Source organism: Micropterus salmoides, unplaced genomic scaffold (genome assembly GCF_014851395.1).
Source record: "Micropterus salmoides isolate LMB-PRFRI ecotype aquatic unplaced genomic scaffold, ASM1485139v1 Ms_hic_scaffold_16, whole genome shotgun sequence".
Classification (NCBI taxonomy): Eukaryota; Metazoa; Chordata; class Actinopteri; order Centrarchiformes; family Centrarchidae; genus Micropterus; species Micropterus salmoides.
Genome location: NW_024040707.1, coordinates 5,137,178 through 5,163,333, shown reverse-complemented (window position 1 = coordinate 5,163,333; position 26,156 = coordinate 5,137,178). Strand labels below are relative to the sequence as shown.

At 38.2% G+C, this 26,156-nt stretch overlaps 1 protein-coding gene and 1 long non-coding RNA gene across 3 annotated transcripts; one reads left to right on the top strand and one right to left on the bottom strand.

Moving 5' to 3' along the window:
• The first annotated feature begins 1,201 nt into the window (after nt 1-1,201).
• On the top strand, nt 1,202-24,069 carry LOC119906218. 2 transcript variants are annotated; one of them, XR_005444945.1, is made up of 3 exons: nt 1,202-1,433; nt 21,667-23,785; nt 23,929-24,069. It is a non-coding gene; the product is annotated as an uncharacterized LOC119906218 (long non-coding RNA). The 2 variants fall into 2 exon arrangements; XR_005444946.1 differs by lacking the exon at nt 1,202-1,433 and having other exon boundaries at nt 21,722-22,122; nt 23,614-23,785.
• Nucleotides 21,618-24,650, bottom strand: tmem81 (transmembrane protein 81). Its single transcript, XM_038723777.1, has 6 exons — nt 24,579-24,650; nt 23,872-24,116; nt 23,608-23,753; nt 22,688-22,803; nt 21,937-22,130; nt 21,618-21,725 (listed from the first exon to the last, which is right to left on the bottom strand). The coding sequence occupies exons 2-6, from the start codon at nt 24,094-24,096 to the stop codon at nt 21,624-21,626; spliced, it is 783 nt and encodes a 260-aa protein (XP_038579705.1). The 5' UTR covers nt 24,097-24,116; nt 24,579-24,650; the 3' UTR covers nt 21,618-21,623.
• Nucleotides 24,651-26,156: the final 1,506 nt, after the last annotated feature.

Below are 26,156 nucleotides of genomic sequence, written 5' to 3'. Positions count from 1 at the left end.
GATAGAAGAAAGATTGGATGTTTACTGTCACTGTTAAGTCATATTTAAACTATTATAATAAGAGTTATTTTCCACATAATGTCAGACTAAATGTGAGTAAGAACTGGACTTATTGATCCTTCCAAGGTTTTTGGTAGTCCTTACCTCATCAGAGATGATAGCTAATGTGAAATTGCTACATCTTTCCTTAATCCCTTAAGAATTCAAGTGACACTGGCTCTTCAAAGAGCCACATATCTATCAGATGTTCAGTTAGATCACGCTGTGAGAACTTTTAATGACTTTAAGGGCTTCCTGTCAAGCAAGGACTATGAATAATGTATCATACTTATGCGTCAGTTTCACAAGTCAGTTTCTGGAAGACTGAACTTCTGCTCTAAAGAGATGAAGGTTTTAAAATTTAAAGAGGACACTTATTAATTTTAATCCAATAGATTATTGTTATCATATGATGTTACTAATAGGTGTTTTTTTCACAAGACATATTGTGTATAAAGACAGCATTTTCATATTTAGCTTGTATGTATTTGGGTTTGAAAATTTAGTTCAATCGAATTCTCTCACCCCTCCCTAGACGTGAAGTAATGGGCAACACTCCGAGATCCATGTCGTATGTTGGCCTTGCACCAAGTATAAATAGCAGAACACTGGCTCACCATAGTCAAAGTCTGTGCCTCTCACACGCAACTGCTTCTAACAATATGTCCTCACCTCATACCTAAGCGACAAAATAGGTTGATTGTCAGTGCCTCTTAAAACATATATGATTGTTGGAAAGTAACTAGTGACAGGCGTACCTGACCTTAAGTACGTTACGTAAGTCACATGACGTTAAACATGTGGTTGATCAGGTTTAGGCAACTAAACTACTTAATTACGTTTAGGAAAAGAATGTGGTTCGGGTTAAAATAACTGTTACGTAAGTCACTCAAGTAACCTTTTTTAACATAAAATAAGTCAGCATTGACTTAGTTTTGCACAGGACTCAAGCCCTGGTCTCCTGGGTGAAATTCCCATTATCGTCTGACCCAGCCACCTCATTACACAGACTTTCTTGGTCTTTATACAGTGTCACCTAACTTCTGCATTTGCTACTGTTATACGACCACTAGAGGTCATGCTCTATCAATAAACATAAATATGGTTCATAATAACCAGCTTGAACTATATAGCCGTTTATTTTGGTGAGGAGGGACTGGTTAGTATCGTTAGCAAGTCTGATCAGTGGCTTTAGACAGACGGTGTCCAACATAAAAAGGATTTACTGGCAGTACTGGCACAGAACGCATGGGCCCAATGATAACTTTGCTATATTTGGAGCTTAACAAGATATTTAGGGCTTACAAACTGTAACTGTAACCGTGATAAACAGCAGACTACAGGCAACAGACACACAGAGAGAGTGAGAGCCGGCAGCTCCAGCTACAACACAGGTACCTCACACAGTGACACTCTCAGTCACAAACTTGCTTCTAATGACTGTCAAAGCTTTATCAGACTGCAAGTCTTTCCAGCAGAGAAACGGAGAGTCTGACACTACCTTCTCATGGCGTGTTAACTTTGATTACCAGCTCTATGTCACTGTACATATTACACTGAGCAGTGATCAGTGAACTCCTCCGTGTCCCCTGACCTGCTACTAGTACTGAATGTACACATATAGTAACCGTACAGTCTATGACAATAATGGTGCTTTCAGACCAAAAGCGGAGCGAGCGTTGGGGGCGGTGAGTTTACATACAGAGTCAATGCAAAGACGCGTAGAGCCGCGATTTCGTGTCTGGAAGGGAGTGGTGCCGGCAACACAAGGTAGAAATTCGCATGATGCTGAGTCGCGATAGCCTATCAAAGTTGAGATTGTCCGTACATCACCGACAGCTTCAGAACGTTGTGTGGAGAGGGCCAGGCAGAGGGGGTGATTGAAAATCTGCTGGCCGGCTGAGAGCTACTAAACTTGGACTAGAGGAGCAGGGAGCAGCTTTCAGACAAATAAACACCCGTGGTCGGACTGGACTTTGCTCGCAACTACGCTGCTTTTGTTAAATTAGCTTTTTACGTTTTTAGTTTATAGGATTACAACGTTGATTTATCGTCACTCGAGCTTCTCAGCAGCTAGATTCAATGCACATCCAGTTCTAGTGTTGTTAGTATTGTTTGGCATTACATATTATATAAAAAAACGGACAAAACTGGACATTGCTGGGAGAAAAGAAAGCGAGGAGGTTGAGCTACCTGGTGAATTAAGAAACCATGTGTATGTAACTTTAGTCCAGCTATCGTTGTACTTTACTGTGACCAAGTTAGCATAGCATAGCCCTGATCGATCTGAACTCCATTCAGAAAACAAACATTTTAGAAGTTGTTGTCCTGCTGACAGACCTGACAAAGCATGAATTCATATGTTTAACAAAACTGCATCATACTGTAGTTATTTCGGCATCAGTTTGATCCGTTTATTGCTATTTAATCCCAGCAAAATGTTTACTTTGGGTTCATACAGCTGTAGTAATGGCAAGTTGTGTTTATTAACGTTATCGCGTTAAAATCGCCTTCTCGCGTTGTGTGTGAACACTTGCAGCGAATGTACTCACGCGAGGAAAGCGTCACAAGGCGCACAGACACAGTTAAAATAAAACCACAGTTTAAATATTTGAAACAACAAGAGAACACACCTGAAATGTTTTAGGGGGTGCAATGGAAGATTATCTGCGTATGTACAGTACATTAGGGTAACATTTAACAAAGCAAGTGAACAAACAAAGCATAAATTGGATGTGTACCAAGCACAGAGCTCACAGAACAAGCATTTGTTGGATGAAAGCACACACACATAAACAGAAACAAAGTATATTAACTGACATTTTCAATTATACATTCATGAGTACCTACACAAACGCACTCACACTCATAGTCATTAAAGGTTGTTGTTTTTATAAGCCCTTGATATTCAAATGCTGAAGAGTGAGAGTCTGCACTGATCACGATGGTCAAATACTCCACAAACACACACACTCGGTATCAGAACGGTTTATGAAAGAGAGAAAGGGCCACTGAAAGCCTAAAACTCAAACTTTAAGAGAGTGAATGGAAAGAGATAATGTGATAGTACAAGATGGCAAAAAGGCTGTGAAATAAACTGTTGATGTTGCCTTTTCCTTTTCTTCCTGTGTTCTTCCTGATCTTCAGGTGTTTATTTAAGGCAGTTTGCACCTTCACTAACACAATAACCAGATGCTGTTTACTGTGGTACTTCTCAAAATGACCTGGAGGCCTCTTTTATTCCTCCCCTTACTTTATTTTTCCCACTTTCCCTTCATGCACCCTTAAAGGGATTTTTAGCCACGCAGGCGGTTCCACTTTGGTCTAAACTGAAATATCTTAAACAACTAATAGATGGATTGCCATGAAACTTTGTACAAACATTCATGGTCCCCAGAAGATGAATCTTATTGGATTTTGTGATCGCCTAACTTTTCATCTACAACATCAAGTGTCAGAATTTTAATATGTCCAGTACTTTTTGTATGATTATGACCAAACACCTGCCAAACTACTGTCCACATCCATCGGCCTCAACTGTGTTTAGTGCTCATTAGCAAATGTCAGCATGCTAAACAGCCGCATGTTAGCATTGTCATTATGAGGATTTTAGCATTTAGCTCAAAGCACTGCTGTGGTCGAGCGTTTCAGAGCTGCTAGCATGGCTGTAGACTCTTAATCAATCTCTAAGTCACTCAGTTATACCACATGACCCATTGGCCCAGAAATTTCAGATGAGGCAATTTACAATTTGCACTTGACAGTGTAATGACTATTTACCCTCAATTTCCTCTGTTGCTTTTCGTTAGTGAATGAATTACGTCTGAGTCTGAATGTCATTAGACTCTGATTTCTGGCAATTTCTGTAATTGTGTTCTCGTGGACTTTAAAAAGTCATCAGTCACAGTCTTGTATGGTTGAGATAGCCTTCTTATGTGCAGCCAATAACTCCTCACTCATTTATTTGTAGAGATAATCAGAGAGGCCTGTAATGAACAAAAGCAAAACAATAATATTTGTAAACATTTAAAGACATAAGAGTATGATAATATTCTATAATTTATTCTACTGTTAATTATTGTTATTATCTTATAGTAGATAAATCATAACCGGCACGTTAAACAACATGCCCCCACCAGCCGCCTGCACTCTTTTAACGCAGGGCTGAATCCCTGCTTATCTCTACCAAGACCTTTAGTAATTTAACAGTGGCATAAAATGCAATTCCTTTTGGAATATGAACTTTGGTCTTATTGTCAAAATATAGAATTTGTTGCTGCTAAATCTGTCAGAAAAAGTTAATTTATATACAAGAGTGCTGGTTCTGTGTATTTTTGGGTCCTTATGTTCAAGAAAAATCATGAAACGTATATAAATGAATGGTGAATGATATAAAATTGTTTTATTGTACATACAGTAAAGTTTAATCTCTAGACATTCTTACAGAAATCTTTTTTATGTGAAAGAGATGTGTGGTTCTATCTCTGGCAAATAATAGTATTCAGGCAACCTATTGTTCAAAGTAAGAAGCTGGACATTTTCAGGGCCTTTCAAGCAGGTATCTGCATTTAGGTTTGCATAGGATTTAAACACAGAATGATGCATTTATACCACCCTATGAAATCACAAACACTGATGGGAAAACCAAAATATGAAGTCTTAGATGAGCCAGAAACTATAAATGCTGGACATCCAAGAGAGAATGAAATGAGGCTTTACACTTTGCAGTATTCCAGATAATTTCTTACACAGTTTGTGCATCAGCCTGCTCTTGAATTTCATCATCTGAATTAAGTTCATTCATAGATTTTAAGTGTGTTCATGATCAGAATATGAAAAAACTGACACTGCAGGAAACCTTCAGCATGACAGGTCATTACAAAACACTGCATGATGGTGCTTTAATAACTTTGAGTTATTGTAAATCTCTATCAGATAAAACATGCCAGAATGGATTAAGTGGATATTATGACAGCCGCTCTTGAACACCACATCAAATTATGCTGTGATGAAGGAAACTAGACAACAGCCTTCCTATTGAAAGACAGTATGCAAATAAGTAATCACACTGCAATTTTCCTGACGTAGTCCTTATACAGCTCTCTTTCTTAATTGCCAGATAAACGCAGGGACTGACAAAGACAAGGGAAGATGAACAACAAAAACAGTAAAGAGATCAATTCAATAAGAAGAACAACAAAAGAGGAAGACAAACAAGAGAAATAAGGTGGCGAGTTCCGTAACTGCTGCTCAGTTATTATAAAACTAATTATTTGCTAAATGTGAAACATTAAGCCAATTATTACACATCATGATATGTAATCATGAAAATGTTTTGTGTCATTTTACCTGGATTTTAGAGACTGTCCTCTCTTGTTTCTTTGCTCAAACACGTGTGTTCATGGCTATGAAAATAGTGTCTCAGCTGTTGTAATGTTTTTGTAACGCCATATAGTCTAGGGAGGTGGTTGTGGGTAGATGTGTGTACTGATTTTGACACCAGAGAACACTTTTTTCCTCCTCCCAAAAGTCAATGTTGGTTTCTTTTACCATAACCACAATCTTTTCCCAAGTAGCTTTAGTTACCTAATGTTAACTAAACCAAAATGTGTACGTCCCACACAGAATAGTAATCTCTTAAGGATTAGGACAACTGCACCAACTCTAGCACCCAGAAAAAACTCATTTAAAATGGCTCTCTTCAATGTGAGATCTCTGTCAAGTAAGACTTTTATCTTAAATGATTTAATCTTGTCTGCAAATCTAGATTTTATGTTTTTAACTGAATCCTGGTTGCAAATGAATGACTATAGCCAGCTAGCTGAACTGTGTCCGCCTCAATATGATTGCTTTAGTCAACCGAGGGTCAGTGGTCGTGGTGGTGGGCTACTGAGCGTGTATAGGAAAAATTTAAAATGTCATCAAGTACGCTGTGATGAATTTAACTCCTTTGAAGTTCTCACTCTTAAAGTTGGAGGGCTGCATTTCCTCTGTGGAATTAGTGATGTATTGTTTTTAGCTGTGATTTGCCTGTTACTCATGCCGCCTCACCAAGCTCCGTGTGTTGTCGCTTCTTTAATGAACAAAGTGTTTCAAAGTTTTGCACATTCTTTCAGAGCCAAAGCCAACACCTGTCTGATTCCAACACCAACAATCTGGTCGATCACTTCAATCATATCTGCTTGTCGTCACTAAATATTACTGCTCCTCTAAAGGTTAGGCCTACGTCTAAAGCTAGTAAGCAACCCTGGATAAATGACAGCATTCGCAGCCTAAAGAGGGAATGCAGGAAAGCAGAAAAAATCCAGTCTCCAAGTCCATTACCTCAGTCTGAAGGATTTATTAATGAACTACAATAACATGGTTAGGGATGCGAGAACACACTATTTTTCTGAACTCATTACTACACATAAACACAATCCCAGGTTTCTGTTTAAGGCTGTGGATCAGCTGGTAAACCCAAGCCCTCCTTGTGCCTCAGCTGGAAGTAATGATGACTGTGAATTGTTTTTATCTTATTTTACCAATAAGGTGGTGTCAATCAGAGCCTCTATTACCCCCGCGGCCTCTTACTCAGAGGTTCCTCACCAGCAACAAGAGAGTTTTAACCAGTTTTATCCCATCGACTTGTCTGAGCTTTTAAAAACAGTATCACAAATGAGAGTGTCCTCCAGCCCACTTGATATAATACCTACAAAGTTGTTACTGAAAGTAATAGATTCTGTTGGGCCCCATTTGATCTCTGTTTTCAACAGCTCCCTATCTACTGGTTGTGTCCCTGATTATTTTAAAACGGCTTGCGTGAACCCACTTTTAAAGAAACCTGGTTTAGATCCCTCCCTCCCACATAATTTTAGACCAATTTCAAAACTGCCTTTTATTGCAAAGATGCTAGAAAGAATTGTGTCCAAACAGCTGCTCACTGTACTGGAAAATAACAAATTATTTCAAAAGTTTCAGTCTGCTGGTTCCCTAGTAAATCACATTAAGCCTGTTGCAAAGAACCTTGGTGTTTGGTTTGATAGTAATTTAAATTTCGAGCAGCACACCACAAAGCTTGTTCAATCATGTTTTTATCAACTTAGAAATATAGCAAAAATTCGATCTATGTAAACTTTTAAGGACGCCGAGACCATTTTACACGCCTTCATCTCATCACGCCTGGATTATTGCAACAGCCTTTTCACCTGTTTATACATACTTTACATACATACTTTTATAGGAGAGCCTTTCCCGATCTTATTTGACTTTATTTTATTCTATTTTATATTTATCTTAAACGTGTATTTTAGTCTTTTCATTATTTTCATGCTTTTATCTTGTATTGTTTCTGTATTATTGTTTTTTGGGTATTATTGTCTTTACACTTGTTAAAGCACTTTGTAACTTGTTTTTGAAAAGTGCTCTACAAATAAAGATTATTATTATTATTATTATTATTATAAACTCTAATGGTCATCATGTTCTCACTCCCAATTGGTCACATTATGGGCACTTGGTCAAGACCTATTGGAGCGCTTTTTAATGCATTGGTTACCCATTTTAGCGCCATTTTGCACATACAGGGCTCCGCAGTCAGGTCAGCAATAATAAATATGCAACAGAAACAACCACAAACAATGTCACTTATGTCTTACTCTCATCAAAACAAAAGATATCTAAATGATCTTAAATAAGTGTAATTTAGGTATCCTGAACACGAGACTCCTGAACAAGACCTCAAAGAAAACTCAGCTGTGACTCCTGGGATCTCATGATTCTTCAAGTATGTCTCGGTTTTCTCAAAGTGACCTCAGGAGCAAATAACACATTTGTGTCTTACTCCGATCAAAAGTTGAGCTCTCTAAATGATCTTAAATAAGTGTAATTTAGGTCCCCTGAATGTATATCATAAAAAATTCTCCAAGATCTAATTTCCTTCTTCTTATTTTACTCAAGTGCTTTACTTAAATCAAGTGTTGAGGTACTTTCACTTGAGTATGTTCTTTTGGGTGGGGCTTTATACTTTTGCTCCCCTGAATTTCAAATCCTGTATTGTATTTTGCATTTATTGCTGTTAATCAGAACCGTGTTACAGGTTACTGAGAAGAAGAATAAAATATAGTTTGTAATTGAATTTTAATGAAATTTAAAATGTCATGTTTTTCAATTTATTAAGGTTGTCATAGCCAGCATAACTGGAATCACCCACCACTTTGACGTGATGTTTAGATGTTAATTTATTTAGGACTAAATTATGGTATTTCTCCTCTTTTAAATAGGAAGGAAAATTGTACTATATTTAAAGTTCTTCACTGGTGATGGCACAGTTTATAAGACACATACCTTTGGTGTGACAGATCCGAGGTCGATTCCCACTGTGACAGATGTGTCCCTGAGGAAGACACTTAACCCCTAGTTACTCCAGAGGCATGCAGCCTCTGACATATAAAGCAATTGTAAGTCGCTTTGGATAAAAGTCTCAGCTAAATGAATAAAAAAAATATTTAAATGCATTTGTTTATACAAAAAAACTCTCTTGGAGCTTTTCAATTAGCAGCTTTATAATAACAATTATAAAATAAGTTACTCAAATCATATGTTTATATGTTTATTATATCACAGTTAAGAGGCGTATAAAATATATGCACATGATTAGAAATAAGGTGTGTGTGTGTATATATATTTTGGAGGGGGGAGCAGACAGTCCTCTCAGCCGTCTTCATAATCCGCTTGCAGGTCTTTTTTGTATGCAGCATTGCAGCTGGAATACCACACAGTACAGCAATATATTAAAACACTTTCAATTATGCAGCGGTAGAAGCTGATGAGCAGTCTCTGGTGATCAGGTGATTTTCAACTGGTTTTGATATGTCAAAAATGTTTGCCACTGTAAGAACAGAATGTTTCTTACATTTATAAAATCTATAACAAATGGTCATTTCTGGTGGTGAAAACTAACTAACTAACTAACTAACTCAGAATACGCCCCCAGTGACATACTGTCACTTTAAAAGGAAAAAAGCAATTTAAAAAAATAAAAAAAATAAAAATTGAAGATGAAATTACAAAATGGTTGCAATTTTTTTACCAAGATATGAGTAAAAAATAAGTCGGAGTAGTCTGGTAGGCAAATGAAGACAGTAAGTCCAGCAACCATAAAACATACACACTCTCACCACACGGTCAGCTCTCACTAGTAACTCCAATACATAAATGTCAGACCTCAAGTCAAATTAATTTAATGTGCTCTGTCGTCACTGAACACGCACACACACACACACAAGACTCCCCCTTGTGACTGAGGCCAATTACTGAGGCAGGTGCACCTGAGCAGGTCTTTTAGAAAAGGTCATCCCTCATGTCGTGTGTGAGTGTGTCTGCGCATGGTTTAAGGCTTGTGGTGTGTCTGTGTACCAGCTGTGCCCTCTATTTCAGCGCCAATCTTCTATCGTGTTTCCTTTTAATTTACCTCAAAGTCAAGCAAATACTATTTACTTAGCTGGTTGATTCGTCTGTTTGCATAACATTCTCATGTGTACAAACCGCACACACATATTGAGGGTACCTGCTTTAACACTCAGTCGCATCCAATATTTCAATTTCTGCCCCAGTGGTCAACAGACAAACATGGGACTTGAAACGTGGTGGGTTGAAGTAATACTCCACTCAAAATCTTTTTAGCATCACTCCCCTCTGTATTCTCAGAACACTGGCTCCAACAAGCAGTTACTTTCAGTATCGATGAATCTGTTGAATGTTGTTCTTTTTTTCAAAATGTAAAGATACTTAAAATACCCAAATACCCAGAAGCTTACCCATCAAGTATTTTTCTTTGGTAAATTACTTTTTTCTCATTTACTCGATTATCAATACTGCTGGACTGGTCCAAAACTGTATCTGCCAACCTCAGCTGTGCACCTTCTACAAGACTGTTGTGGCCAGTGCTGTTTAATTTGGCGTGGTGTAGTGGGGGGTGGGCGCTTGCAAATTAGACAGGAACAGACTCACTAAACTGATTAAAAAGGCGAGGTGCATCATCACGCAAGACTGGGTTGAGCAGGTGGTGGAGGGGGAAGATGCTGAGAACAATGACATGTACCCACTTCATGCCTTAGAGGTGTTTAGAGCGCTTTCAGTGGCAGGTTGATCCCACCAAAATGTAAGACTTAACGTCATCGTAAGTCTTTCCTGCCTGCAGCAGCCTGCCTGTTTATTTTTTTGTCTTATTTTATTGTTGTATTCTCAGATCTTTTGAAATGGGTGTGAAATTGGCCCTTGTGGTACAATAATTCTTGAAGCGTTGGGTTTAATATTCTTTTTGTTATCTATTTTTTTTTGTTTTTAGTATTATTATCATAGGGTTTAGTTTATTTTAGCTTACATTTTTTAGGTTTTACTAACTTTGTCAAATAGATAGGTCGCTGTTGCCTGTATGCTGGAACTTGTTTCTGCTACTATGACAAATCTAATTTCCTTTAAAGGATTAATAAAGTATCTATCTAACAGGAAATTCTCAACCCCCTCCTGGCATAATCCATGTCCACACAGACCATCAGTGTTCTTTGTATGTTTATATTTTTCCACCAAAGTATGTCTAAATGCATTGCTTCTTTCGTGATGTTACCATTCTTGAAACTCAGAAACTCTTTATAAAATATTTATTGATATTTTGTGCAATTATTTTACTTTTGGTTTGGTAACCCTTCTCCTCCAGCCCACGGTTTAATTTCACTGCTACTATTGGGTAAGTGCTATTGCAGCATCAAGGCACACACCACTTGTTTTAAAGACAGCTTGTCAATAATAAATAACAAAAAGACTTCTGCAAGGCTCAGTAGCCAAATACCCACTGTGTTTTCTGTTAATTATCCACAAAAAACTTTTCTGTGTGTGTGTGTGCTTATTTATACTTTATAAAGATGAGAGTATATGACTATACACTGTGTATATACTGTGTACAGATCCACTGGAGAGCAGCCGGGGCACAAGTTTTTTATTGTATGGAAAGGTACTAGTGAAATTTTAATGCATATGACAAAAATCTTTGAATCCTTTAAAAGGTAAAAAGAAGAAAGTACCTAGCCTATTATGAGAATGCACTGCATAATGACCAAGGATGTATTTAAAGAGCTCCGTACACTGCGGTTAGTCAGCACTTGATGCCATTTTTCCCCAATGGCCATCTGTGGTGCTACAACAAAATAGCCAAAAAGGACCAACCTATAGACCGCCATTATAAAAGAGGTGTAAAACCTCAGACTGCAGTCAAGGTCAGTAACACTTTTATCAGGAACTTTACAACCATACAACTTTTCAAAACTTCCCAAGAACCTAGAACATGGCTCATAACACCAATTTGAGGACAGTGACTTAGTGTCTGTGTTGACATAACAGTGACCTTTTTATTAATAAACTTGTGAAGCTAGCCCACCACAATTAACACAGGTCATGAACTGCTTACACGGTGAAAATAAATGATTAGCAAGCTAATTATGTAGCAGATTCCACTCACTAGCCAGCTAACTTGTATTTTGCATAAAGAATTGACTTTTTGACAAGTTCCACTTTGGCACAAATAATCTTGGCCTTTGGGAGATGCAGCCACCTCTTTTTCCAAAACGGTCAGCTGCTCTGGTGATTACTAATTGCGGCCTGGTGTAAAAGTATTTAATCAGAAAATATTGGTAATGGCCCCACCAGTGATGTTGATGAGTCCATGGAGTGCACTGTGGGATGGCTCTGGAAAGTCTGAGGAATGCAGATGAAGTAAAACTGTCCTTAAACGGCTTCTACATTTTGTATAAATGTCCAGTCTACACGATTTGTCAAAGGTGGCCTATTTCACACTGACAGTATAACTTACATCACCCTCCTGACTCTTGACACATCAGTGACTTTAGGAGTCAGACAGATCATTAGGAGTCTCTGATCTCACAGTTAGTCACACAGCCCACATGATAAGAGCAAGCAACCAAGCTGACAAGCAGCTGCTTTCTTTGTCAACTGGTGGTCTCTCAGCATTCGAAATTAATGAGGGGTTTGTCCAAGAACTGTGCAGTTGTTGTTGAGTTATGAATATCAGACATTTGTAATATCATTGCAGGGACAGATCACCAGTATCTCACTAGAAAAATGTGATGTATTCTTTTACAAAGCAAAAATGAGCAAGAACTCTGTTCACTGTTGAATACAGATTGTTTTGCCAACATTGTGAGTCATGTGTAAGATGTTATATTTTGAAATCCCTTGTATGTTTTTTTCTGAATCCCAGAGACACAAACCTGTCAGGCATTTCCTGTCATTTAAGATGAGAAGCTTTGTCTGTGAACCGAAAACAAGTTGACCTGAGCTGACAGACTTGAATGAAGAGCAATCTCACAACACAGCAGCAGTGTGATAAATGCATCTTAAGATCTCCTTTTTCATGCATTACAAAACTATTTGTCACATTTCGTGTGATCAACCTAGTGCAACTCTATGAATGCCTGAATATCTCGACTGATGCTGATTCATCCCTCCACCTTTGAGAGTGGCCTTTTGGAGCAAGGACATCAACACTTTTGTTTTCCCGTGTGAACAAACGTACAAACTTATTCTTTTCAAGCATAACCCTTAATAACCTTAATTTTAATCCTGAGCAGCAAACCCAAATATATGGAGCCAGAAGGTATATGGCAAACTCTTTTTTGACAATCTTTACTCACAAATAATACCCTTGAAAATTACCCTCATACTATACTGTGCCCAGAAATGACTGTTCATTTAGTTCATTACCTCAAATTAATGTATGTGGCAGTTTGAAATGAAGTTACAAGGTTTTTGTGGCTAATCAGAAAGAGAAAATCATCCAAAGTGTGTGTGTACTAGTGCAGAGATGCCCTCAAACCACTGAATTAATTCCATCAACTCAATACTGTTATGTTACTGAAACAGTTATAACTCAAACTGGAAGTTGTTGTAGACAGTTTAGGAAGAGAGCTACTAGCAGCACACTAACGTGTGTTTTAGTGGATGGGTGACTCCCTCATCCACACAGATTACCCCAATACCTGCCAGCTCCTTGCAAATACTGGTTTATGTTCATGCAATCTGCTCTGGATTGCAACGTACATCCTCTGTGGGTTTTCTGTTCTGGTGAGCACATTTGGACATCACAGTGACATTAACAAAAATTGTGCACTCACTCACACTAGAAAGCAGAAGTGTTTTGCAGAAAGGTCAATGCTACTTTGGCAATGGAGATGAGAGAAAAGAGGACAGCAGCAAAACAAACAATGGGTGTGCTGCAGCAGAAAAGGTTAAGAGCCCATAAACAAGGATGTGATGTAACTAATTTTCCTTTCCTTATTTTTCTTAATCAAAAGTGACATTTTCAGATATTTTGGGTGCTTGTTCTTATAGAATATGTGTTATATGTCTTTGAGAATTTGAATTTACTGTGTTTTAATGTAATATTGTTTTTAAGATATTGTTTTACCTTTTTGACTACACCACATTTTGAAAGTCGCCTGTGGACAGTTTTGTCAATTTGTCATCGTTTCAAAACCTATTCCACAGATTGAACTCCAGATTGGTATCCAGGGTTCTCAGAAGATACGCACAAACCACTGTTAAACAAAGCGTATTGCGTTTGGTTGGTGAATAATGTTGGGTGGTGATGGCCCACTGGTTAAGACACATGCCTTTGGGGTGAGCGACCTGGGTTCGATTCCCACTGTGACACATTCACCAGTGTGTCCCTGAGCAAGACACTTAACTAATTGCTCCAGAGGCGTGCAACCTCTGACGCATAGCAATTGTAAGTTGCTTTGGATAAAAGCGTCAGCTAAATGAGTAAATGTAACTTCTACATGATTATTAACTCTGGATCTGGACATAGTTTTCTACCTTTGTAGATGGCAAATAGAAGGATAAAGGTTAGGTGATGGGAGAAAGGAGACACAAGGCGGGTGTTATTTTATGCCAAAGCAGCAGGCTCAAAACTGTGCAATTACAATGTTAGAGATGTGAAGTAACCATCATTTTCATGCTCACCCCAAGACCTTCAGATGAGAGATTAAGATTTAATGATGTGAGCACCTTGTCCTGTTCCCTGTAATTTAGTGTCCTCGACCATTAGTGCTTGTTATCTTGTCATACCTGTGGCAATCACAAAAAATGTCTGCCACATACACAGAAAAAACTGCAGCCTTCACGACCCTATGAAATTCCATGGGGGGGTTGAATGAAACTCCCCTTAAACTCTTTAGAACTGCAGACTAAATTCTCCTTTCTGTGATTGTAAAGATGTCAATTTGAAGACATGCCAGAAAAGACAAGAGCTTCTCCTCCCTGAGAAGATGCAGGTGCGGTGAGGTTAATGAAGTCACAGGGGCGTCGGTTACTTAACCTGGTAGATAATGTGCGCCATAAACATGTTATCCCCTCTCTCTCCCACTTTTCCTGTCTCTCTTCTGCAGTACTAACTTTCTGAAAAGAAGATTGCTCTGTGTTCTAACACCTTCTGAAGAGACTGATGTTTGAATAAATTCAGTTTAATTTCCATATGATTTGATGGGGTGATAGTGTTTCTCCTACATGCTACATCATTGTATGTACTGTATTTACCAAATGCAAATTGCGTAGCCTTGCACTGAACAGCCAGAATGTCAGAAACAGTGCAACAATCATTTGACTGGGGTCCTCAGAGGACAGAAAGAGAGAAATCACTTTTTGCAAAACGTTCTATGCCCCAGGCTTGAATAAATGATCATTTAAGCAGCTGAACCTGGTGAAAGCCATTTTTCCAATCCACTCTTTTCTTGCAGGTTCATAACTTGGGAACCATTTAACGGCCATAAATGAGATTCATATAATTAAAATCAGCAGGACTTGGTCTTTCGAAACACGCTGGCGGCTTTATTGTGCGGCATCAATTTAAAACTTTTCAATGTTGTGTTCAAGCTACAGTCCCTGCTCTTGATATTAGGTTATAATATCTGTATTTATTTGCACTAGAGGGAAAATTAGATTTTTGCTTTTAATAGTCTTGACCAGTATTACCCAGTCAGGCTGCAAATACACACCATGATACAGCTACAAGAAAACTCTGCCAAGGCTTCGAAATCCTCTATTGTCATATTCCCGTCTGTGTTTTAAAAATGTCTCTACTTGAAAGCCATTTTGCATGTAAGTTCTAATATTTATTAGATGTACCATCATATAGACCATAAAATTTACAGACGTGATTATGAGCTTTCTCTCCATGGCAACTGTTTTTCATTTTCAGCAAAGCAACAACACAGTCAGTATGTATGAAGAGTGCAGCATACCATTTATTCAGGAAGAGAGGAAGAAAATGAGGCAGCTGGTTCTGGAAAGGTCCCGTCGTGCTTTATCCAGCCTGTGAACTCCAGTTGAAAGGGTGAGTGAAAGACAGAGACAGGGCGAGATGTAAGTGTGAATTAATGATACAGTAGAATCTGTGTGAAAGAGTTAGTAAGAGAGTCCAAATCAGCTCAGTAACAGTGACTGACAGTGATATCAAAATTGAGTGAGAAGGACTGAGTGTGAATTACTGCAAAGAGAGCTTGTATTGTGGTGAGAGGCAGAGGGAACAGTGACTGAGACAGCGAGAAACTCGAGACAGAACAGCTGTGTGTCATCGTCAGTGTGTGTGGGTGTGTGTTCAAAGATAAAATGAAGTAAAATTTAGTCCCCGTTTCATCATTTTCTGTCCATTTATATTCTGCTGCTTATCCAGGTCTGGTGTTCTGTCGATTTATGCTACCTATCAACATGTGCTACTTAGCAGCTCTGCACATGCTCATGACCCACAAGCGTGGTCTGTTTCCACACCCATAAATCTGTGCAACCTTGCTGTTTGGCATACTGCCGAGAAAGTGGCTGATCATGAGCAATATTCAAAAAGAAAAAAATCAGAATATGCTACCCCTGATATCTTAAATAAATATGGCATAATATAGTATTTCAGCATGCCCCCCATCTCTTTACAATTCACCTGGAGTGAGTAGTGGTGCAGTATAAAAGGATTATCTGATAGAATCAGAATACGCTACCCCTGAAATGATGTTATGATATAATCAAAAACAGGAGATCTCATAATACTGTGAGAGTTATGCCTTTATGGGATTGGGAAAAATAATGTAGCATTATTCAATGGGGCAGTGCGACTCAATAGACTCTGCTATCGATTTGCGTAGCATTTTTTGACAAAGCAGCATATATCGTCAGAACACCGGGTCAAGGGGGCGTTTTCAAAATGCCACTAGGAGTCTTAAAAGGTGTCCTAAATCCTGGAAGAGTTAAATAAATGGAACCAAGCGAGAAGTTTAGAAGAAAAATGTCTCTTTGCCGGAACAGCTAACAACTCATAGACATCTCAATGTGATAAGGGGCCCACTACTGTTTTGTAAGAGGTGATAAGCCCAAATGGTTGTGTATCATGGGTTTAATTTTTAACAATGTCTTGTATTATATAACTTGCTTAGTGTGTAAAGGTCACTCTCTGCCGCTCAGGTTGTAGCATGTTGATACAGCAAGATATTTCCTGTTTCCTTCTCCTTGGAGTATTTTTAATTTTGAGAGCTCCTTTAACGCTTTGAAATCTGAGATTACAGTTGAACTTGTTAGAGTAAATGTTCCTCATGTAATTGAATGTTTTACATTGTAGTAGGAAGTGCATCTCTGTCTCAGTCTCAGCTGTTGAATAGTACCATGGTTTTTTTGTGTCTTCCTTTTTAGTTTTGTGGTCACTGAGCCTGTACTTGATTAGACTCTGTCTTTGTTTTATATTTTTGACAGTGGAGAGAGAGAAAGATCTGCCAATTCATAACCTCTTCTTAAGGCCACATGCCAACAACTAATCTACTCTGGCTTTTAGTTTCTTCTTTCCAATGTTTGTTAGGCCCATTTTAGGGGGCTGAAGCTACCCTAACATGGTCCTAAGCCCCCCCAAATAATAGTTAGAAAAATATTATTAATAAATGTATAAATAATATTAATTATTATATTTATATATTTTTTACAGTGCAGACATGTACTCAACAAAGAGAAGCAACAACATTGATAAGTACTATAGTATAATAAGAACAGAATTTGTATTTATTGGCTTAAAATAGTCGTTCAGGTTGTTTCCTCTGCTTCCCTGGGACCAGGAGGGAGGCTGCACTTTACCGCTGCTCCGCCCAGCTGTCGAGCAATTTTACTACACACACAGCAACACACAAACATGGTGAAGGAAGATTGATTCAGCGTAATGAGTGATACAGAGTGAAACTGTGAGTTGTCGTTAGTGACTGTAACTTGGTGAGCTTTAACTATGTTTACATGAGGTAAAGGAGAGGAGATATTTTGTTTGGCTTTGGAAAACACTAGTGTCGGTAGTGTGAACCATTAATATTACCAATCTCTAGTAGCCTATTTTAAAACAATATGTCCCCATAGAATGTGGTTTTCAGTGAAAATTAAATGTCAAATGTTAATGCTGTTGCACCGGTATATCTTTCCATTCATTGACCAGATGCATATTGAAGATATTTTAGGAGAGAGAGAAACAGCAGATTGGCAGGGCAGCTGATTCTGAGGTTAGCTGGTCTGCAGGTCAGTGGTGGTCTACAGGTGTAAGGAAATGTGGGCTGTTTCGTTTTCTTCTAGAAATCGGCATTTTGTTGGCAGGTCTAGGCACCAAGGCATAGCCTAAACTAAATTATTTCAAGATATTTATTATATTTGCTATATTCTGACCCACATAACCTTCTGCATTGATTGGCTGTAATAAATTAAATACATATGTAGATGTTGCCTAAATGGTTAGGCCATACATGAGCATATGCCCACAGATTCACATAGGAAAATATATTAAAATCAATTATACATACATGAATCAATACATATTGTAATGATTAATCTAAATCTTTTATTCCTTCCACCATCAGACAGTAGCCACTTTAAATAGGATCCTTATCAACAGCTTGCATGCAACCAAACTACAGAGCAAAATCACACTCTGATTGAACCAATATACAGTGCTGTAACAATAATTAAGCTGATGATACACAGGGCAACTTTTTGAGCAATGTTGCTGGGCAATCTTGCTAGTGGCAAGTCTGACTATGTTTTCAACTGATAGTGGCGGTGCGGGGCGGGTGGCGGAGTGGTAGGGGAAGGGGATTACCGTAATAATCTTTACTCATTACCATTGACGGTAACGTTGCCCTGCACGATTGCTCTAAAAGTTGCTCTGTGTATCATCAGCTTTAGTGTAGCCTAATTAATTAGCATTCTTTGGACCTGCAACTTATCTAATAGCCTAGATAGAGGAATTAATATGGGATTGCTTTATCACACATTTACATGAGCTGGCGGACAGCATTTAAGTCACAGCCTATAGAAGAACTCAGTCTGGCCTTAGTGAATTCCCCCCATATAGTGTGTCTAAAAGCTAACATCAAAGTAACTTTTGTTCAACTTTTTACTTGTACATCTTGGCTTCTTCACTGGTTGTTCAAATAAGTGTTGTTCTAATACAGTAACAAAAGATGTGAGCGCAAGTTACACATACTCTTTCATTCTTAGTGACGTCACTGGAAATAGGTTGCTTTGTTGTTGTGAGACTGGCTAGAGTGTGTCAGAGAGGGGGCAGTCAGTCTCAGCACCAGCAGACTCTTTCCTGGGCTCGGTTCTTGGGTTGGGAGGGCTTTGGAATGGAGGGTTTAAAAACATTAAGGGATTAAAACATGTGACTGCTCTGTATTGAATGTTAATTATGAGTGGATATCTGCCTAATTCTGCTCTACATGCATTTGTTGGTTTTGGTGTAAAATGTATCTGCAGAATTCTGCATGTTAAGATTTTGTTTGTACCAAGGGGTATCGCTATGACCGAGTGTACCCCATACTTCACTACCATACAACGCAATAGGCTGAATGACACTATCAAATATTTTAAGCAAGATTTTAGTTGTAAATTCTAACATTTTCTCTTTAATTGCATTTAGAGCTCTTGGCACTTTTTCTTGTGTTTTCACTGCCATGTTGAAACTCCCTGATGCTGTTATGGTTATACCAAGGCCCCTTACAACACAGTGTAGAAGGCTGTAATAGAATCAAATCTATTGTTCTTTTAATAAAATAATTTACCTATACAACTACTGACACAGATGTCACGGTAGTTCCTAGGGTCTGATTTGTTTCCACGGTTATGAATTGGGAAAATTAGCCATTTGCACCACATTTCAGGAAAAACATGCTGTCGCTATGTCTGGGGTGCTGGATTTGAGCATTTTCTTTTTAATGTTGTCTGGACCACAAGCTTTCTTGGCCAGAGAGATTTTGTTTGTGTGACCAATTCTTCCCAAGTAATTGGGAAATGAAGGGGCTTTTGGTTGTTTTTAATTGTTTCTTCTAATACTTGGAGATTTTCATTTACAATACGTTGGTCACTGAATTCATTTGATTTATTGTCATGTCTTTGTATAGATTTGCAAAATATGCTCTCAGTCACAATTGTGGATGGGTAAAGCTGAAGACAACTGAGAACAACAAGAATGTTTGCTGATCTTATCTCTTCAGGGCTTAACGTGGTCTCTATAAACATTTAACATCTGAGCTCTTTTTTGGAGGGGCTTTAGATATCACCCATATATTGATTCAATAGCAACATTAGTGTAGAGTATAATGTGTCCTATGATGCTACAGTGGGGCTGTAATTAAATTGTTTGTGCAGTGAGCGCTGGCAAAACAGTTAACATCTGTCAAATTGATGTTGTAAATAAGCACATGGAGGGAAATGACGTTCTTCTGGGTTTAGCAGCAAGATCCACGAGGAAATGAATGAATTACAGTAATCATAATTGCATTTGTGTTATTTCCCTAGACTCTCTCATTTGGCTCTGCTCCTCCCAGAATAACAAACAAATAAACAGGCTCATCAGACAGAAGGACATCCACCTCAAGCTGTCATTTTCTCCTTTTTCTGAGTTCAATTCAATCTAGCTTTATTGGCATGAATGTAAAACAACAATATTGCCAAAGCTACAAATAAATTACAAAAGAACAATTGATTTTATACAGTTCATTAATCACCATAAAAATAAAGTAAATAAAACAGTAAATTTGTGTGTGTGTGTGTGTGTGTGTGTGTGTGTGTGTGTGTGTGTGTGTGTGTGGATTTTAATAGACAAAAAAACAGTATCAAATGTGAAATTAAAAAACAAAAAAAAATAAAAACATAATGGAACAATTGCTACAGACAATGAAAATAAAAAAAGAGTTTGTAACCACTCTGATGATGTCAGCATCTGTTAATATTAGACAGATTTCAGATTCAGATTTTTTTTTTTTAAAGTATGAACAAATGTAAAGGACCTGCATTCAAAATTTGATTTAAATAAACACAGATACACACTATCAGCAAAATGTGCATAAGCAATATCAGCAAAAATAGCCAAGTTATTAAGCAGAGCTGAGTCATACTGTATTATTAGTGATGCATGAGGGAGTTAAATAATTTATTCACGGTTGGGTTGTTTTATCAGTTAATCATCTACAGGACTGTGGTCTAGGTTTCAGCAATGTGTCCCTCAGAAAGGTGCCATATGTTCTGCAGGTTTTTATGGATTGGTGCGGTTTTGCATGCACATGTTTAAAGAGCACACGTTTTAATTTTTAACTTACGTTAGTACTTGTGTTTTGATATTGTTATTTGCACTACTGGTAAGGATCTTAGAATATCAAAGCTGCCTCTACATGTTCATCCACCCAACAGTTTTGTTTTGTAACTGTAACAGTTTTGTTTGTTGTGAAGGCTAATGAGCATAAACTCTTCATCTTCCTTTTGAGAGAGCGCTTTTCTCTTTCTCTCTCTTAATCAGGTTGATTTCAATGTGGCAGCTGAGTCCCATCATGCATTGTGGTCGTGATAGAGGAAATGACAACAAATATGTTCGGACTCAACCCAGCTATGAACCAACACTGTCATCTCCTGGCACTGAGTTAGATAACACCTCATGGACTGATTGACTATAAACTCCTGTTAAAAGCCCTGATTTTTCATGTTTTACTCTGTTTCTCCTGGAGATTTTTCATGTATCACCACCTTTTAAGTTCATATGGCAAATGAATTAATGAACATTTGCTTAACAACCATCAGCAACATCATCATTCATTTGGATAAATCCAAGTCCAATTTCATTCTCATTTAGCTCTGTTTTGGTCCCTACTATATCCTGAAGGAAAGATCTGTCCCTTTAGCTGTGAATTGCTCATTTTCTGCTGCAGATAAACAATGAGCTGCGGCTTGTTATAAAGCTCTGTAAAGATGAGGGGAGCCACAGATTCAGGTGATAATTCTCTGTTGGTTCATCACTGCTCTTAGAAACACCTTTCACACTGTCAAATTGTTTTTGCATTGCCATTTGACACATTGTTATCATAAAATATATCGATTATAGCCGCTTCAAAAAAATTCTTTCTAAGGCAAAGAAAACAAAGTCATGAGAAACTCTTTCAGTTGAAAACCGAGAACAACATATATTTGTTGATGGTTCTGACTTCCTTTCATCTCTAACAAGAACAAATTGTCTGTGTGGTGAGAAAACAGCCTCATTTGTCAAGATGCCTCAGCTCTCTCCTCTTCACTGTCCAGCAGAGGCCCAGCATCACCAGTCCAAACCCGAAGACCGCGAGGCTCAAACTGATCAACATCTGCGTGTTCAGACAGAACAAATGCACTGCTGATGAGTAGGATCATTCTTTCGGCATTACCAAAATCAACATTCTGTGAATTTAATTTTATGTAGTGATATTTGTTTTTAATCTGGTGGCTACATAAGAGGGTTTTTTTTCATTAAAGTTTCATTAAATATTAGTGCATCAGTACATTCCCAAACCCATCACTTCCTAAACCAAACCATACTCTGTAAAGAAGATTCATCCTGTGGTCTTGCTGGTCAGATACAGTCTGGCTCTGTTGGTTTTCAGTAGCGTCCCACTGGGCCAGAGAGCTTTCGTAGTCCAGATTGAGAATCCCAATGGGTAAAACCCGGATCCCCCAGTAAACACTCTTCACCCTGCGGAAGGTGGCATCCTGCACAACACAGCGGTAAGTACCTAAAAGTGAAAGCTGATTAATTGGCACATTATTCAAATTATGGGTTTACGTGACTGACAAGCAGTCAAGTGTGTGTGTGTGTGTGTGTGTGTGAGAGAGAGACCATGCATGTGTGTCAATTGTGCGGGTATGTCTCTGTTAGATTTAATCAAATTTCAATACTTCTTCCAAAGATATCATAATGAAATATTAAATTACATTTATTTATTAGACTGATTTATTTTAACAGTTTAACAGGTCACCTAAAAATGAAATGTTGTCATTGTTATAGTTAGCTACTAGTTTAAAACACATTTTATGGTAAAGCTAATTTATTTAAACATCATTTTCTTTTAAATGTGTCTTTACTTACTTGAGAATGAGGAACTGTAGAGTCTGACATACACATAAGTTCCTCCAACCTTATCTTTTTTGGATGTTCAGTTGCCAAATACAACTTTCTCACAAAAATTCTCACAAAACCCACTGGCCAACCTCCCCTTAAGAGCTCAGGTTTTAAACTTAAATCATATGTACAATTCAGACTGTGTTTGAGTACCTGCAAAGGTGTGTTTACCTGCGTCCTCCTCCCTGACGGGGTCCAGAACCACTCGGTCCAGCAGAGGAGCATCCCAGCGAGTAAAGAGAGAGTCATCAGAGCTGATTATTCCTCGAGCGTAACGCCAGGACACTCTGAGCCGTAAAAGAAAAAATTCCACTGAACACTGCCCCCAATAAAAAGTTGTTGCATTTACAGGATTACCAACTGGCCAAAGTGGGCTACTATCTCAGGGCCCTGGACCCCTGTGGGGCCTCAAAAGGTCACGGTTCACTGGCAATTACTTTGTGTTTATTTGATGAATTAATATACACCGAAATTTCCTAAAGACTAATTTCATACCAGGCTGAAAAGCAGTGTTTCACAGCCCGCTCCAGTTCCAGCCTGTTTCACCTCTGGCCACAGCCAGCATCATGGATAGGTGTGGTTGGGTTTGGTCACACCCACCAGTGATGTCCCAGAATCATAAAGTACACCTGTACATCACTACAGCAAGGTGAGACATTAAACCACTGGAGGTTAGCAAAAACAAGGTCCTATTTGTAGTGAGCTCCTGTTTCAGAATCTAGTTTTTATACCTTTATTAATAATTCAGTGACTTTAATGCTTTAATAATGCATATTCTTGAATAAATTTACATTTAGTCAACTTATTACTAAACTATGGGAATATGAAAGGACTCGGTATTAGGGAGGCTAAATATGGGCCCACAGCAAAATTTTGCCTTGGGGCAAACCTGGTGGGTAAATCCAGCCCTGGGCTGAGGAAACTAGGCTAAACACACTTTAAAAAAAACACATATCATCACAAAACTTTCCATTGCATTCTGCAATTGGTATCTAACTTTACAAGATAAGACTCACATCGAGCCAACATTTACATTTTTCCCATTGTTTGCAATCAAAAGGACAAGAATCACTTCTCTCCTACATCCTTACCTCCAGGAGAACCTCCCCATCGCCTCCATGACTTCTTCCAGACAGTCGATCTCAACTCTCTGTCCTGAAGTCACAGTCATAGTCCTGAGTCCACACTGCAGCGACTCCCGACATGACACCTTATGGACACGACACTTCTTCGACACCTTCAATTAATCCATTTCACATGCAGATGATGGTGATTATTCTTAATAAAATCAGAGCTTACTTCCTTCTTACATTTCTCAACCATTTAGTGTGGTGTTTAAGATGTCTGTATGATACCTCTGCTCCATGTTTCCTTTTCACATCTTCTTCCATCGCTGTCTTGCCATCTTTCAGTAAACACAGGGTTTGAGTTTTCACACCGAGCCCACAGGTGGCGCTGCAGGGGGAGCTGTCAACAATGACCTCCACCGGCACTTCATCCGCATCCTCCAGGTCAACTGAGGTCAGAGGACAGAGGACGAGGAGGAGGAGGAGGTGATGCCTGAGAGTCACATGTTGCATTTCGATGTTTGATGGCAAATCTGCAGGAAATAAAAAGGATGTTATTTTTCCTCTCAATGCACAAAGTTACGAATCGTAAAGAGTTAGAAACACAACGTTTATGGATTCTCAGTTGTCTGATTAGATTGTTTTGTATTCTATCCTTTCTCTGCAGTCAGGATTTTCAGGCAGTTTTGTTGATTTTGTTGAATCAAATTTGTATCTAGAAGCAACAGGTTGTGTCCGAAAATTTTTATCTTTAATGATTTTAACATATACTTTTAAAACAGTATCATGGTTGAAATCACAATTGCACTCCAGTATACAGAATAATATACCTACATTTTAATTAAACTTACCATACAGGACATGTTCTAATAATTTTGCGGTTATTTGACACTTGATATTCAGAATTTCATGTTTTTGTGTGAAAATTAAGTTAACAGCTGTAAGAAAATGTCAATTCAATCTATAACTATGCTAACCTGCACAACATACAGTACCTTGTACGACACTTGCTGCTTTGGTGTTTAAAGGTCCAGATGAGCCCAAATTGCTGCATCTGCTGAGCCTGATTATCACATTTATTTTGAATTGAGTGTTGTGTCGTGACAACCAGAATTCCAGGCTTCAGGTTCCCTCCTTCGGTGGATCAATATATATTGTAAATTAAGATCTGTTGTTCTTTGCTATACCTTGTCAAAATTAGGAAGAATAAAAACAGTATACAGTAAATAACCTGTCAATTTACAGAGAAATTTTATTTCAATACTGTTAACATTTACGGTGCTGGAAGCTTTTGCTTTATCATTAATCTATTTGCTTTATATTTTTTTAATGCTTGTATCATGGCAATAGCCGGCGAAAATGTTTTGGTGAAGTTTAAGAATTGCAGGACATAAAATCCTTAATGTAGTCAGTAAAAGCTGAGAAACTGGACAGAACAAGTCGGATTTTGACAGGACAAACAGCTGTTAATGGACATAATGGTCATTTTGTGGATTCAAACTGTGCTTCTCCAGTAACAGGGACATCTGTTGTACCACTTCATTTTTCTTTTTTATCTCTGATGCTGTAAAGAGAAGCTGCATTAATTAATGTTATATAATTTCTTGTTGACCAGACCAGTTAAAACCAGCTTGTTGCGTGATGTTGTTTGTAACATGGCCACCAGATGTCAGACAAATACCAGAGAGAAATCAAAGAAACCCAGCACAACATACAGTACTGTACTGTGAATTGGTTGTAGTGGTTTGGTTCATTGATTAGTAAAGTAAAGTGGAGTAAAAATCGTTAATGATACATGAGACAACAATGACAGCTATGTTTGATTACCTATTAAAAAATAATAATGTTAAACCTGAACAAAATTTGAAAGCTAAATTTAATAGTATGTAAATCATTCACAAGGAAAATATATAGAAAAGTTGATGTCCTCGTTTAATAGTGTAGTGATTTTGTCTTTTTTAAATCTACAGCTTGTGTGGTCTCACATCTGTGTTTGTCCCTGAGCCTGGTTGTGACAAAAGGCAAACATGTTTCTAAATGCTCAGATGAATTTGTGAGTGATACTGATCACAACACTGCACTATTTATAAGTTGTGCATCAAGTGCAAAAAATAACAATAAAATAATAATAAAATAAACACTAGTTTTGTAAATTCTGTATCAGGAAACTCAGAATAATTTTTGGATTTGTTGTGGGAAGCATCTAAATACACACTTAGCTTTGGTCCAGCCCAGCCGCAGATCTACCGAAGGCCCCACTTTCATAGCCCATGGCTCCCCCTACTGGACAAGTTCTTAACCTGCATCATTTCAGGCCCAAACAAAGATGATGGAGTTGGGTTTGTCAAGAAGATTTATTTATAAACCCTGAGTGGTACTGAGACTGGGAAAAGGACCAAGACACGAAAACACACAAACCGGAAAAACACAGAGAGAGAGAGAGAGTCACAAAAATGACTCATCAGTGGGAGACTGAAACATGTTCAGTTAAGTAGTCAGTTACAGTGGCCTAGTTGGCAGAGCAGTAAAACAACACCACATGTCTGTGTGCGTGTGTGAGAGAGAGAAACGTA

Bases quoted from the DNA above. Each gene is read 5' to 3' on its own strand.
- tmem81 (XM_038723777.1), bottom strand. From the start codon at position 24,096: ATGCAACATGTGACTCTCAGGCATCACCTCCTCCTCCTCCTCGTCCTC. The intron at 22,131-22,687 runs GTAAACACACCT...TTTCACTTTTAG, and splicing joins CGTCAGGGAGGAGGACGCAG to GTACTTACCGCTGTGTTGTG. The intron at 21,726-21,936 runs GTATGGTTTGGT...CTGAACACGCAG, and splicing joins GGATGAATCTTCTTTACAGA to ATGTTGATCAGTTTGAGCCT.